This window comes from Hypanus sabinus, chromosome 2 (genome assembly GCF_030144855.1).
Source record: "Hypanus sabinus isolate sHypSab1 chromosome 2, sHypSab1.hap1, whole genome shotgun sequence".
NCBI classification, from domain to species: domain Eukaryota; kingdom Metazoa; phylum Chordata; class Chondrichthyes; order Myliobatiformes; family Dasyatidae; genus Hypanus; species Hypanus sabinus.
In genome coordinates this window covers 200333411-200349583 of record NC_082707.1, presented here as the reverse complement: position 1 = coordinate 200349583, position 16173 = coordinate 200333411, and the positions used below count along the sequence as shown (strand labels likewise).

Genomic DNA, 16173 nt, shown 5'->3' with positions numbered 1-16173 from the left:
TTGAGCTGTGATTAAATGAGGGGTAAATCGGTTGTCAGGAGTGGTGGATGGTGCAGTTTTAAGGGCTGGAAGGGCCTACAATAACAAATAAATAAAATGCTGTTTAAAACTTTCTGCCTGCTAATCTGGTGAGCAATTAGTGATTTGAAGACAAAAGTGTGTCACATCATAAAGACTCCCATGTCATCACTATTGTGATGTCATTTCAGGTGCAGTTTATAAGTTGTGAGAAATTTGCACCAGATTTGTTGAACTGTACAAAAACTCTAATGCAATTTTTGGGCTTGCGATTACCTGAGAAACTAATGTCACTGGATCAAGATGTGCCTTCTTAGTATGGGTTGCATTAAGTATTACAAGGCTGCCAAAACAATTTTATTTGTGTAACTTCACAAATTATGGCAATGAAGTTGTGATCTAGTTGCTCAGATTTTAATATAACACTTTCGTAAAATTTGTGTTGCACCTTCTATTTTTTGTAAATGCAATTGTTAAAGTTTCAAGATAATGCTCCAAGCTACTAAAAGATAGGTGTCGTTGACCACCACTGTCAGGAGGTGAGCTTCATGGAAATAAGCGTTTAGAGAGAAGTAAGACAAAGTGTGATTTCGTTGAATTGCAGAGCAAGTCTGAAGGGTGATTGGCTTGCATGTTTTACATAATTTACATGTTCATAAAATTTGCCTGATATTTTTCTGATACCATCGACTTATTATAACATTGTCCAAGAACTGTTTTTTTAAATGCACCTGTTATTAACAAGAAAAATTACTGTGTTACAGTACTGGGTAAAAGTCTTAAGTGCATTTCTCGGGTGCCTGAGATGTTTGCACAGTACTGTAGTAATTTTATGCATAGCACTGTGCAGCTGCCACAGAAAACAAATTTGATTTATGTGAGTGATAAACCTGATTCTGATATGGATTTCTCTTGTGGACTCAATGGAATTGGGGCAGGGAGAGGGAAGTCATGGTTCAGAAAAGTACAAGGGAGAGGGGGGTAGTGGGAAGCACCAGAGAGACATTCTGTAATGATCAATGAACCTATTATTTAGAATCAGATGACCTGGTATGGTGTCTTATGGTTGGGTGTGTCTTCACCTGTGCTACCACCTGCCCCTGGCACTCCTTCTCTGCCACCTGTCCCACACCCCTCCTGTGGAACTCCACCTTCACCATTCCCCACATCCTTTGCTCCCACCACACTCAGTCTCAGCTTCATGTTGATGAATACGGTGCTGTACAAAAATCCTAGGCACCCTGTAGATACTTTTTTTCCCAGAACTGTGCAGTGGGATATTTTACACTCTGAAGGGAGCAAATGGAAATTGAACTTGACATGGGTTAAGGGAGAAGGATGAAATTTTTAAGGGGAACATGAGGAGCTTCTTCACTTAAAGGGTGGTGAGGGTAGAACAATCTGTCAGCAGAAGTGATGGATGTTGGTTCGACATCAGCATTTAAGAGAGATTTTGATAGGTACATGGATTGAAGAGGTATGGAAGGCTATGGTCTGGGTGCAGGTTGATGGGAGTAGGCAGATTTATAGTTCAGCATGTGATAGATGGGCCAAATGTCCTGTTTCTGTTCTATAGTGTTCTGTGACTCTTATCTCATTTTGACTGATATGTGTCACCCTGAATTTTATGTTTATTTTCTGGATTGAGCCTTGGTGTTCACCTGAGCTAACTCAGTGGCTAGCACTACTACAGCTTGTGATGTCGGAGCTCAGAATTCAGTTCTGGCCCAGTCGGTAAGGAGTTTGTACATTCTGTACAAACCTACGCGATTGCGTAGGTTTCCTCCAGGTCATTTTGTTTCCTCGCGTAGTCCAGTGACGTATCTGTTGGTAGGTTAATTGATTGTTGTAAATTGTCCTGTGATTAGGTTGGGGTTGTTGAGTGGCGCAGCTCGTTAGGCTGGAAAAGCCTATTCCACACTGTGTCTCAAAATAAAATTTAGAAAAAAAAATAGGAAGGTAGATGTGAGTGTGTATTTAGTATCTAGTAAATAATATAATGACACTCAGGATGAAACGAGTGTCCTGCTGTCTGAGTTAATTGGCCAGGGTACCAAAGTTGCTCCTCCTGTTCGCTTGCAATGGTAAGATCACCTAATATTACGGCATTAAAGTAGGTGCCTTTGACATTACTACACTCCCTAGATGTCCTGGATTATTTAAGCTTCTGGAGAGAGGTAGATTCTTTTGATTTGGAAGCAAGAATTCTTAGAATGAAGAAGAGTTTCTAAAATGTTTTATTTTGAAGAAGCTGATGTTAAAAGGTTACTTCAAAAGTGACTGGAAGGATGAGTTGGGCAAGGAAAGGTGAATGAATTAATTTGGACGGTTTATAACATTCAAATTAAATATTGAACTAGATTGGCTGTAGAATTTGAAGAGAGAAAAACATACAATCTGTTTAATATACTTTGGGAAAGAGGAACACTGGAAGATTTGTGTAGTTGAGGAATTGGGGCTAAATGAACATAATTTAAAGTGCCTTAAACGGCAGTAAGCAACGCAGAGACGTTAGCCAAACTGATATAAATAAAGTGATGTGTGTAGAATACTTGTGGTCACGGACTGTGCAGCTGAAACAAACATCAAGATAAAGGGCACACTTTAAAGATAAATGATACATTTAAGGAAAGGGAGATTGCTAAAGCTCAGGCCTGTAAACTCTAATCCTGTGGTTATACAGGAAGTGGCTTAGATAACTGCAGATGCTGTAGATAATTTTTAATTCACTCAACTTGTTCTGACCATGTTCCAGAGAATCAGAAAGGAAAATTTTAATTTCTTTAGGATATCAGTTCAGTGCAGTCATCATCAACATCATCATCATCATTGTGTGCCATGTCATATGATGTGGGTGATCATGGTCTTCCATCTGCCTTTAATCTGATTCTTTTAACTTTCTATGACCACGATTGTTCTTGGCAATTTTTTTTACAGAAGTAGCTTGCCATTGCTGCCTTCTGTGCAGTGTCCTTACAAGACAGGTGACCCCAGCCATTTTCAATACTCCTCAGAGATTGTCTGCATGGTGCCAGTGGTCGCATAACCAGGACCTGTGATATGCACCAGCTGCGCCAACAACCATCCACCACCTGCCCCCATGGCCCCCTGATCAGTGGTCTAAGAAGGTGCTTCATCTTGCCTAAGGGTGAGGGAAGAAGACCCTTACTCCTCCTTTGGTAGAGGCATATCTCCACTCTGCCGCCCTCCAGTGCAGTGCCATTTAGAAAAGTACAGGAGCATTTTATTGGAATGCTGGAAACTTTTATCACACAGTATTTCAGTATGTGTGGAAAGAGACTAATTAAATGTTCTGTGTTTTGATTGAAATGTTATTCTTTCCACAGATGATACATGAGCTGCAAAGTGTTTCCAACATTTTCTGTTTCATTTTGAATTTCCTGTATCTGGAATTACTTTGAATTTCTAACACAATTGATACTTGGTCAATTCTTATCTTGCTCTTAGTACTTTTAGACCTAAAGATATAGGAGCAGAAATAGGCCGTTCAGCTCTTCAAGTGTGCTCATGGCTGATTTATTATCCTTCTCAATCCCATTCTTCTGCCTGCTCCCCATAACCTTTAAGGGTCTGGCTAATCAAGAACCAATCGACCTCTGCTTTAAATATACCCAATGATTTGGCCTCCACATCTGTCTTTGGCTAGGAATTCCACAGATTCAGCACCGTCTGACTAAAGAAATTCCTCCTCATCTGTTCTAAGTGGGTGTCCTTTTATTTTGAGTCTAAGATCTTAGTATATGTTTACCTTTTAGCAGGAAATATACCTTAATGATAAACTTATGGTTTCAAAACTCTGGAATGATCAAAGGTTGTTGAAGGTGCTATGTAAATGCAAGTTCTTTGTATTTCATTGATGATAGATTTCTTATTACAATGCCGTAAAATACTTTTCTTTTTCTTTGATTCCTGATTCAGGAAGAAGTTGAAATTGACACCGCTCAAGGTAGGGAAAATTGCACAGTATTCCATCTGAGAGGCTAATGTGGTACCTGTTGACAATGTGACTAACTTAAGGAGGTGCTCTAAATTGCATCTTGGCCCAGGAATAATATATAATCACAGAAATGTGCAGAAAATCTATATATGCAGTACTTTAATGGTATCACTAAAAGGCATACTCTTGACAATTTTGCAATGGTAATTCTCAGTGTCTCCAATTATTCTGTGGATGAGAATGTATTGATTTTATTTTTCTGCATTGTAGTTGTTTGAGAGCAGATGCCCATTTCAGTTGATGCATTTCCAAATTTTCAGATGCCTCCCAAACATGCTGTAAAGGCTCGGACAAGGGCTCCACCCAAGCGAAAGATGGCCGAGGAGCTTAAACCAGGAGAAGTGTTGACTGACACTGGAAAAAAGCAATGGAAAATTGGGAAGCCGATTGGGAAAGGTGGATTTGGGCTCTTGTACCTGGGTAAGCACACAGATCATGGTGCGTATGTAATGATCCAAAGTAAAGAATACTATTGGGATGACGGATGGACTATGTTCTCTGGTTTCTTTTGGGAAGCAAGAGAAAATATTGTCGTACCTTTGGCAATGATTTTTTTGTTTCCTCACTGGCTACAGTAGGACTAGAAGATTGAAGGGTGGCAAATGTTTTCCCTTTGTTCAAGAAAGGTAATACGGATAATTTTGGGAATTATAGACCAGTGAGTCTTACATTAGTGGTCAGCAAACTATTAGAGAGGATTCTTAGAAACAGGAATTATGAACATTTGAAGAAGCATAGTCTGATTAGGGATGGTGAGCATGGGTTTGTGAGGGGCAGGTTGTGACTCACGAGCTTGATTCAATTCTTCCAGGAAATGTTTAAAAACAAATTGAAGGCAGAGCAATAATGTGTATATGGAATTTAGTAAGGTGTTCAACAAGGTTCCCCATGGCTCATTCAGAAAGTCAGGAGATATGGGTCCAGAGAAACTTAGTTGCATGGATTCAGAATTGACTTGTCCGCAAAAGACAGAGGGTGGTAGTAGATAGAGAATATTCTGCTTGGTGGTCATTGACCAGTGTTGTTCTGCGTGGAATTGTTTTGAGATCCTTGCTCTTTGTGCTTTTTATAAATGACTTATAAATTTATGATTTATAAATGATGAGAATGTGATGGGTGAATTAGTAAGTCTGTGTATAACACAAAGGTTGGTGGTGGTGTGGATAGTGTAGAAGGTTATCACATTGAAAAGCTAGGCTGAGGATTGGCAGATGGAGTTTATCCGGAAAAGTGTGAAGTCATTCCCTTTAGATGGTTGAATTTGAGGACAGAATGCAAGGTTAATGGCAGTATTCTTAGCAGTGTAGAGGAACAGAGGAATTTGTGGTGCACGTCCTTGAGGCTCTAAGTTGCAGTGCAAGTTGATAGGGTAGTTAAGAAAGCATATAGTGTGTTGTCCTTCGTTAGTCGGGGGATGTTGCAGCTCTATGACCTCTGATTAGACTATTATACTTAGAGTTTGTGTTCAGTTCTGGTTGTCTCATTATAGAATGGATGTGGAAGTTGTAGTGAGGGTGCAGAGGAGATTTACAGAATGCTGCCTGTATTAGAGAGCATGTCTTATGAGGCTAGATTGAGCGAGTTAGGGCTTTTCTCTCCATAGCGAAGAAGGATGATAGTTGATAGAGGCATATAAGATGTTGAGAGGCGTACAGTAGATAGAGTGGACAGCCAGCAACTTTTTCCTAGGTTGGAAGAGGCTCATACAGGAGGGTAAAAGTTTAAGCTGATTATGGATGAAAGTTTAGGGGGAGTGTTGGAGAGACTCTTAGGTAAGCACATGGATAAAAAAAAAATAGAGATCTATGTACTAGGGAAGGGTTAGATTAGTCTTGCAGTGGTTTAAAAGGTTGGCCAAAGGACCTGTATTGTGTTGTACTGTTCTAAGTTCAATGTTCTAAATCTCTCAATCTTGGAAGATTGGGGTGTTGATTTAATTTTAAGACAACTACATATCGTGCATCAACAAACATTCTGAAGTTTTTAAATACAAACTTCGAATTTTACAAACTGCTTGTGTCCTTGTAAATCATAGGTAATTATACAACCATTATCTGAAATGTATCGCACAGTTAAATTGTAGTTGTTCAACCTGATGAAATTGTACAAGGGTCAGTTTAATTTGTATACTTGTGTTCTTGTTAATATAAAATAAATAGGCAGGTGAAAGCAAAACTAGGGTATAAAATTAGTTGTATTTTCAACTGACAAAGGGACTAATTTAATTGTCACCTTTGTGGGTTGAATTTGATGCAATTGTAGACTGGTTTAAGGTGCCTTCCTGATGTATTTGTCTGCATTTGGCCCATATCCCTCTAAATCTTCTCTATCCTTGAACCTGTCCAAAAGTCTTTTAAACAAAGTAATTGTGCCCACCCCTATCAGTTCTGTTGGCAGCTCACTCCATGTACCTACCATCCTCGGAGCAGAAAACTGTGACTCCCCCCCCCCCCCCCTCCCCCACTTTTTTGCATTCTCTCTCCAGGTCCTCTTTAAGAGCCTTTTCTCTTTTGACATACCTAAACCCTCTGGTTTTAGACTCACTCAGTCAAGAACTGACCATCTATACCCAATATTATTTTATATATATGAACCTTTGTAAGATCACCCCTTAACATCTTTCAATGTTCAAGAAAAAATATGCCGGCATTCGCAGTAAGTACAAAGAAACACCATAGAATCAATGAAAAACTGCATATAACAAGAAAGACAAACAACCAATGTGCCAAAGATGACAAACTATTAAAAGACAAAAGTTAAAAAAAATAAATGTCAAATGTAAGATGAGGAGTCTTTGACAATGAGTTCATAAGTTGTAGAAACAGTTTAGTGATAGGGTGAGAGAAGTTATCCCTACTGGTTCAAGAGGTTGCTGGCTAATTTAATTGTTCCTGAACCTGGTGCTGTGAGTTCTGAAACTCCTGTACCTCCTTCCTTATGGCAACATCCTTGTGAAACTTTGAGCCTACTTATTTAAACATGTTTGGGGAGCTGGGTCATAACCCAAATATCAGTTAATAAATCTGGTGATTTGTAAATGTATGTACAAAATCAAGATATTATTAAAGCACCTTTTAATTGGGAGGTGCATTTGCTTGTAAATATCTTTTTGCCACATTCATTGCTGACACTAGGGATTGAAAAGCCTGTTGACATTTCATTTTGGCATGTACATAGTCACTTGGATGGGACACTGGAGAACTGCTGGAACTATAGCTCAAGTATACATCTTTAGGAAAGGAAATAAATACAAGTGAAATAGTGCTTGTTGTCAAAACAATTCACCCAAAGGATTATTCAATGTGTTGTCAAGATTCCCATCTGGATTTCTGATTTTTGGTTTGGTTTGTGAAACTGGAGAAAATGAGTATACATTATTATATTTTGTTTTAAGTTACTGCATTTAACTTGAGGAAAGGTATCCTAATTAGGATTATGTTCTCTTCCCTTGTGTATGCAATATTAGCTTAGGCTGAGTACTTGGGGAGTGAGCACATCAGCTCACTGAGGTCTTCACAGACATCTTCAACATATCCAGCCTCTCCCCCTACCATCACTACTTTATCATTTCCTGTCAGTCATCTTACATACAGTCACTCTTGTGCCTAGTGTGACTTTAAGGGCATACGGTCAATCTTTATAAAGTACTGTGCATATGTCCTAAGCGCATGTCTGTGGCAAAGCTGCCTAAGACTTTTTGCACAGTACTGTAGTATAATTTTATGTATTGCACTGTACTGCTGCCACAAAAAACAAATTTTATGACCTTTGTGAGTGATGAACAACCTGATTCTGATGTGTAAAATTTATTATCAGAGTACGTACAACCCTGAGATTCTTCTTTCTGCTGATATATATAGCAAATCTTTAGGATAGTACCTGTAAACAGGATCAATAGACAACAAACTGTGCAAATACAGGTAAAAATAAATAGCAATAAATAATGAGCTTGTAATGATAAGAGTGCTTAAATGAGTGACATTATCCCGTTTTGTTCAATAGGCTGATGGTTGAGGACTAGTAACTATACAGGTCTCCTGTGGACTGAGAATGTGAAAAGGGGCAGGGAGAGGGGAAGGAGCAGGAAACACTAGTGAGATGATCTATAATAATCAGTCAACCAATTGTTTGGAATCAAATCACCTTGCTAGGTGGCCAGGCGTGTCTGCTCACGCTTTTGCTCCTGCGCCACCCACACCCACCCTTGGCAGTCCTTCTCTGCCACTGCCACATGCTCCCGCAACACTACACCCTCGCCATTCCCAACATTGTTTGATCCCATCACATATGCAGATATGGTACTGTGCAAAAGTCTTGGGCAGCCTACCTATATATATGTGCATACTCTGTATTTATCTAAATTAAATTAGGCTGAGTACTTAAGGAGTGTGCAGACCAGCTCACTGATGTCTTCATGGACATCTTCAACACATCCAGCACCACTCCCATCCAGAGTAACAAATATTTTATTCTGCTTTATGTGTACTAGAAATGACATTAAACAGTTGCATCTTGAGAAAACATGATAAATTTCAAAGCGCAGCCAGCTCAATATTCTGTTCATCACTGTACTGTAAAGCAAGGATTATTCAGGATGTAACATTTCGATCTTTGTTGCATCTGTTTGTATTTTTATGGATTGCCTTTGTTGCACATGTTCAGTTCAGTGTTTGACATCCGTTAGGTAGTCAGTTTGATCTGTGTTTTACATTGGAATTGAACTATGAATTAATTCATAATGTCTCATGCTTTCAATTTGCACTTTTTATTTTGCTGTACATGCATTATTTTGTAACTTGCATATATATCGCCTGTATTAATTAACTGTGAGTTTGCATTAATCGCGGGAGACTTTGTTATGGAATGTTCTCTGTAGAAGCATTCGTGTTGAAAATCAACATATGCTCATATATATTATCAAATGAGAATAGAAGTGTATAGAGCACAAAGGTGCGTTCATCTAGTGAATAAAACCGTTCTTATTAAAGCCACTCATTCCCTATGTGCATATGAATGCAATTAATAATCATTTTATATCAGAAATAGGGTATGTAAGGCTGTTTATAAATAGAATATATATGATTTATTGTAGGTATGGAGAAATTTGGTACTGTAGACCAAATTTATAAAAGCCTCTTCATCTCTGAATTATTCTAGTTAGGCATGTGTTGTATTAATAGAAAATTACTATGTATCTAATGTTTTTTGGATGTGACAAACTACTTGGGGATATATTCCAATAAATCTAATCTCAATGAACCTGGCCACTTAGGAGCAAAAGCAAAATGTAAGTATTCTAGCCCAGAAGGTTACTGGTGAATCTAAAGATTCAACTTGTTTTGCTTTTTATAGTTTTCAGAGTTTGGAGCTTCCAATTTGGATTTTGATTAAATTATTTCCTGAGTCTGCCATTGAGGGTTAACTATGTCACTCCATTACTAGTCGTAATAATAACTCTTTGACAGAGCATTTTTCATGCAGACTAAGTGATCTATAATGGGATAAATTACAGACATGAAAATAATTTAAAAAAATGAAAATAAACATGGAAGTCATGCGATCTTAAACCCACTCTATCTTAATCCTGTTTCATTTCCTTAAAAAAATGGTTCCACTAAAAAGCTGAATTTACTCTTTCACAATACGTGTATTTTTTTTAAAATGGGTGTTGACGAAAGTTAGAGTTAATATTTAAATTGACTTTTATTAGATTTATATTTTAATTTTGTTTTAGCTGATGAAAATTCAGTCAAGACAGTTGGCAATGGTGCTTCATATGTCACTAAAGTGGTAAGTACAAGTAAACTTAGATCTTTTTAATGTTAAATTGTGTTAAATGAATTGAATTGAAATGCATTGATAACTCAAAATACAAGTATTTTCCTTGAATGCCCCTTGCTAGCCAGTTAACCACCACAATCTAAACTGTTTTGAGTGATCTGAACTATATTTATGTCCCTGAAAATGTCATGCAGCCTACTTCTTTAATACCTGGCTAGTTTTAAGTTAAGTAACTTGGTTTATAAATTGTACATAGCAGTTCAGTTTATAATGTTTGATGTCTCCTATAAGACCTTGTTTATGTTTTTTTTGGGCAGGTTTATTTGTATCTATGCATCTGTTTCTGTTCTACAGGATAAAATGTATAATTTGGGACTTCAACAGACACTAAAAAGAGTAACTACATGAATGTAGTCTTTCCACTTATTTGGATAAGATTTGTTGCCAGCATTTGCCTCCAATACGCCTTTACTACTAAACCCTAATAGTGCATTCTAGTCCCTATCATAGAACACTATAGCACTGAAACAGGCCCCTCAGTTCATCTAGTCTGTGCCAAACCATTAAAATGCCTAGTCCCATTGACCTGCTGCTGGACCACAGCTCCCCATATTCCTCTCATCCATGTACTTATCCAAATTTCTCGTAAGTGTTGAAATCGAACCTGCATCCACCGCTTGCTTTGGAAACTTGTTCCACACTTCACCCTCTCAGAGAAGTTGTTCAAACCTCATGTTCCCCTTGTGCATTTCACCTTTCACCTTTAACATATGCTCTTCATTGTAATCTCACCCAACTTCAGTGAAAAAAGCCTGCTTGCATTTTTGGCCTATATACACCCCTCATAATTTTATATACCTGATCTCTACATTCTAGGGAATAAAGTCCTAACCTATTCAACCTTTCCCTGTAACTCAGGTTCTCAAGTCCTTGTATATTTTCTCTGCACTCTTGCAGTATTACTTGCATTTTATCTGTAGATAGGTGACCAAAACTGCACACAATACTTCAAATTAGGCCTTACCAATGTCTTATGCAACTTCGACATAACATCTCAACTCCTGTGCTTAATACTTTGATTTTTGAAGGTCAATGTGCCAAAAACTTTCTTTCTGACCCTATTTGCCTGTCATGCCACTTTCAAGGAAATTCCTTTGTAATTCACTTCACTTAAAAATCAATTTGCTGATGTTTTGCCATTTAAAAAAAAATTCATTGTTGCAAAATGTTAATCTGTTTCTAATTTTACGGATGGCCCAGAATCCCTAAACTTTGATGTTGGTTGTTGACTGCCTTGGACTACTACATTTCGTTGATAATGTCACATAAGTTTTGAACATTGATTTCTCCAATTCTGGGAACTTTTCCCCCTTCCCTTCCCTTTTCTTCTATTCCCCACTCTGGCACCCCTCACCCTATCATATCCCCCAGTCAGTGCCCGTCCTCCTTCCCTTTCTCCCATGGTTCATTCTGCTCTCCTATCAGATTCCTTCTTCCCAAGTCCTTTCCCATTTCCACCTATTGCCTACCAGCTTCTTCATCCTCCCTCTCCCACTCACCTGGCTTCACCTATTATCTTGCTAGTTCTCCTTCCCTACTCGACCTTCTTATTCTGACTTCTTCCCCATCTTTCAAGTGCTCATGAAGGGTCTTGGCTTGAACTGTCAACTATTTATTAATTTCTATAGATGCTGCCTAACCTGCTGAGTTCCTCCAGCATTTTGTATGTGTTGCCCTAGATTTTGAGAATCTTTAAAATCCCATGCATTTATAAGTGCACGTTCCCTCTTCTTTAGTCTTCAGGAGTAATTTCACTGTTGTGAATGCAATTTATAGTTCTTTATTGCATAAAGTTATAACATCCTGTTTGTCCTATTTATGTGTCTAAATGCACTCATTTTATTGAAATCTCAGTCATTGGTATTACATTTTCATTTGAAATTTATACCTATAACAATGTATTAATGTTGATCATTCTGCAGGGGAGGTGTGGGCAGATTGTCTGCTAATATAGATTTTACTGCAGATTGAATAGTTTGCCATCGGCTCTTCACCCATAAAAGTGAGCATCAAGAGCAGTGTGTTTACCTCACAATTTTGCCAGCAGCCTCCATGATCCTGTTCTCCATGAGGGATGCAGATTTTAAAGTCAAAGCAGCGCCTGTTCATTTAAATGTGCATTTGATATCTGAAGGCGATCATTGGAACTGCTGGTATCTCACTTTCTTGGCTTCACTGATTTATAGGAATTACTTATGCCTTTAAGATTCTGATTAGGATTATTAATAGATTTAATAGTGGGTAGGAGAACTGAAGTGGTTATCCAAACAATTATAGCTGAGTGTTCTCCTGCATGTTAATATTACCTTTGACACTTTATATGCTGTAACTACTTTTCGTTGGGGGAGAAAAAGACAGTTGCTAATTTGATTTAATTAAGCTTCTCTTGGGCATCACTGATAACATCTGGATTGATTCGTTACGTGTTGAAATAGCATTTAGACAATAATTTTGATTAACAGCACTGCCCCATAGCTTTGGCCTGTTTGATCAGTAGTGTCTGCAAAAATTTGTAATAGAACATTGAACAGTGGAATTGTATGCAAAATATTTTACAATTTGCTTTTCTGATTAGATGTGAAGCTTTGGAATGCTGGTCATGTAAGGTTTACTGGTTAAAATAATGCATCAAATGGAAACTTAACTGATCTATTATCAATGAACATAATCTACTTTTTTTGTTATTTTGAGCAAACTTCTTACCAGAATTCTGTGCTGTAAAAGTTCTAGCTGTATAATACACTGCTTCTTGCCATATTGAACAAGCTTAGGTATAACATGAGAATCTTGAGTCCTGATGAGGAGTCTCAGCACGAAATGTCAACTGTTTACTCTTTTCCAAAGATGCTGCCTGGCCTGCTGATTTCCTCCAGCATTTTGTGTGTGTAAGCTTGGCTATAGATAGACATCTAATATGAAATCGCTAATACTGCCCTTCCTCCTTTGGATCATAAATTAGGATTCATTCTGATATGAGGAGGTAATTTGTGACAAAATAAATTGAATTTAGCCAGTCAAACTCTGTTCTTTTTGGTAAATTCCAGGTTCACAACCTAAAAGTGTACCTAAAGTAAAACCTTAATTAGATTGGCTGGCAGATGGAAACAGCAATCACAGTGGATGTCATTTTAGTTGTAGCAAAGTACAGATTGTTACTGTTTTGTATAATTTACTGCCCAAAGCAGTACTTTTAATCTACCTTTAAATGTTTGTTGGATATGTGGTTGTTTTATTTATTGCATATGTAATGTAGACTACATCTTTCATTAAGATTTGATGTAAGGCACTCTATGAAGTTAGGTTGCTTTCCACTGAATGCCATCAGAGCCTTTTGAGAAGGAGTTACACATGGCTTCAGCACCTCCCTAGAATTTTCTGTTGAGTTTATACAGTAAATAATACCTTGAAATATGCCACCTTTATGATCTACACGTGTTTTTAATATTGTATTATGGTCTAAGCAAATTTGAATTTTTTTCCTTGCAGAAATAGTTGCTTGGTGTCTCAATTAAAAAAGTCATCTATGTTTTTTTCCCTCTCTAGGAACCCAGCGACAATGGACCATTGTTCTCAGAGCTCAAGTTCTATATGAGAGCAGCAAAACCAGAGCTAAGTGAGTTAATTTTATGGCACGTGAGAAACCAAAACTGGAACACGGTGCATTATTGGAATATTTTTAAACTTTGATACAGATTTATTTAAGGAATAGTTGGTCAGTGAAGTAGTTCTTGAGCATTGGATTAAATGATGAAAAAGGTGGCAAAACATGCAGGTTTGGAGGGGGTCCAGAGCTTAATCGTATGGCAACTGAAAGCACAGCCATGTATTTGGAGTAATTAAACTCTAGGGTGCTTGAAGCTGGAATCTGAGCGTCTCAGTGGCGATGTTCTCAGTGATGGAGAAGGGCAAGGACAGGGAATGACTTGAAAAGAACAGTAAGAATTTTAAAATTGTGTTGCTCTTTATCAAGAGGAGCTATAAATATCTGTGATTGAAAGAAAATAATAGAAATGGTCAAAGTCAACTGCGATGACCTTTCTCCTTTCTTTGATACTGTTGCCTCTTGAATTCCCCAAGCATCCATTCACAGACTCCTTTTTTTTCTCACTGTTACCCCTTGAATGCTATCATAGCAATGAAACTGGCCCTTTGACATAAGCTACTTTTGCATCCAGTTGTGAACTTCAGGAAGGGAAGGAGAGAATACACACCAGTCCTCATCAGCAGTGAGGTTATACAGTTGCAAGTTCCTGGGTGTCAGCATCGCTGAAGCACTATCCTGGACCCAACTTACTGATGCGGCTATAAAGAAGGCATAACAGTAGCTATATTTCAGTTGGAGTTTGAGGAGATTACGTATGTCTTCAAAGACTCGAGCAAATTTCTACGGATTTATCATGGATGCATTCTAACTGGTTGCATCACCATCTGGTATGGAGGGACTGCTGCATGTGATTGGGAAGAAGCTGCAGAAGATTGCCAGCTCAGCCAACTTCGTAGGCACCAGCCTCTCTCCAGCAACAAAGACCTCTTCAAAAAGCAATGCCTCAAGAAGGCAGCATCAATTAATAAGGACACCCACCTCCCAGGACGTCCTTTCTTATTGCTACCATCGAGGAGGAGGTGCAGAAGCCTGAAGGCATATACCTAGCCTTTTAGGAACAGTTTCTTCTACTTCACCATTAGATTTCTCTACTACTTATTTAATTTAAATTTTTATTATGTATATCTTATTGTAATTTATAGTTTTTTTAATGTATTGCATTGTACTGCTGCCACAAAACAACACATTTAGCAACACATGCCAGTGATATTAAACCTGATTCTATTCCCTCGGAAACCACCTATTCCAGCTTTACAGGTGGAACCTGGTCAAGAGGCCTTGCTGAAGTCCATATTGATGATGTCTACTCTCCTGCTCTCATCAATCCTCAGTCACTTGTGAGATGATTCTTCATGCACAAAGCCATGCTGACTATCCCTAGACAATTTTTATCCTTTCAGATGCAAATAAGTTTGGTCGTTTAGAACCCCTTCCAATAACTTTTCTTCCATTAATGAAAGGGTTACCAGCCTGTAGTTTCTTGACCTATTCCTGCTGCTCATCTTAAATGTTAACTATCCTCCATTCTTCTGGAACCTCGTTCATGGCTAATGAAATTACAAAAATCTTGTCAGAGACCCCAGAATCTCCTTCCTGCTTCCCATAAGTGTACATCTGTCTCGGCCAAAATCTTCAACTGTTGAAGGGTCTGTTCCTGAAATGTCAACTACTTATTCTTTTCAATAGATGCTGCCTGGCCAGCAGAGTTCCTCCAGCATTTTGCTTGTGTTACTTTGAACATCCTAAGATGCCCCTGGATTGGCCTTGGGGATTTATCCACTTTCGTGCACTTCAAGACCAACAAATCATAAACCCAAGAGATTCTACAGATGCTGGAATTCCAGAGCAACACAAAATGCTAGAGGAACTCAACATGTCAGGCAGCATCTGTGGAAATGCTTAAACAGTTGACACTTTGGAGCCCCAACTTCAAGAGTCTTGTGAAGGGTCTCAGCCTGAAACATTGACTGTTTTTTCATTTCCATAGTTGCTGCTTAATTTGCTCAGTTCCTCGAACATTTTATGTGTTGCTCACCAACAACATGTCTTCTGTTGTAATTTTTATTTCACTTGTTCCAAGATATTACTTTTTCTTCCCCTGAACTCATAAACTTCAAAATCCTTCTTTACAGAAAATACAGATGAGAAGCGTCATACAGAAGTGTTACTTTCTATGTACAGTCAGCCCTCCTTATCTGCGGATTCCGCATGTGCGGATTCAACCATCCGCAGATCGGGAAAACCCAGAAGTTCTCTCTCCAGCACTCTATGTTTGAGCATGTACAGACTGTTTTTTCTTGTCATTATTTCCTAAACAATACAGTATAACAACTATTTACATAGCATTCACATTGTATTAGGTATTATAAGTAATCCAGAAATGACTTAAAAGTACATGCAGTCCCCGGGTTATGAGCGAGTTCCATTCCTGAGTCCGTCTTTAAGTTGGATTTGAAGTCGGAATGGGTACATCCTGTATTATATAGCATCAGTTAGTCAAACATTTATCTTAATATATAGTATATATTTTAACTTTTTATGCATATAAAACAGTTAAACATATGTATTTCAATAATTAAACCACTGCGTTGCTTAGTAATAATTGTAGCTTTCATCGGGGCGGGGTCTTTCACATGCTCCATTAAGATTGTTCCGATCGTTGACTGACTGTGGCCTACCGCTTTTCCAATGA

The 16173-nt window shown here is 38.2% G+C and overlaps 1 protein-coding gene across 2 annotated transcripts in view; it reads left to right on the top strand.

Moving 5' to 3' along the window:
* Positions 1-16173, top strand: part of vrk1 (VRK serine/threonine kinase 1) — an 83954-nt gene that overhangs the window by 5766 nt on the left and 62015 nt on the right. For both annotated transcript variants that reach the window (XM_059962446.1, XM_059962451.1), the window contains exons 2-5: positions 3958-3985; positions 4297-4456; positions 9771-9826; positions 13421-13490. In XM_059962446.1, coding sequence (XP_059818429.1) covers positions 4297-4456; positions 9771-9826; positions 13421-13490 — 286 coding nt within the window. In that variant the 5' untranslated portion in view covers positions 3958-3985. The remainder of the gene's footprint in view (positions 1-3957; positions 3986-4296; positions 4457-9770; positions 9827-13420; positions 13491-16173) is intronic.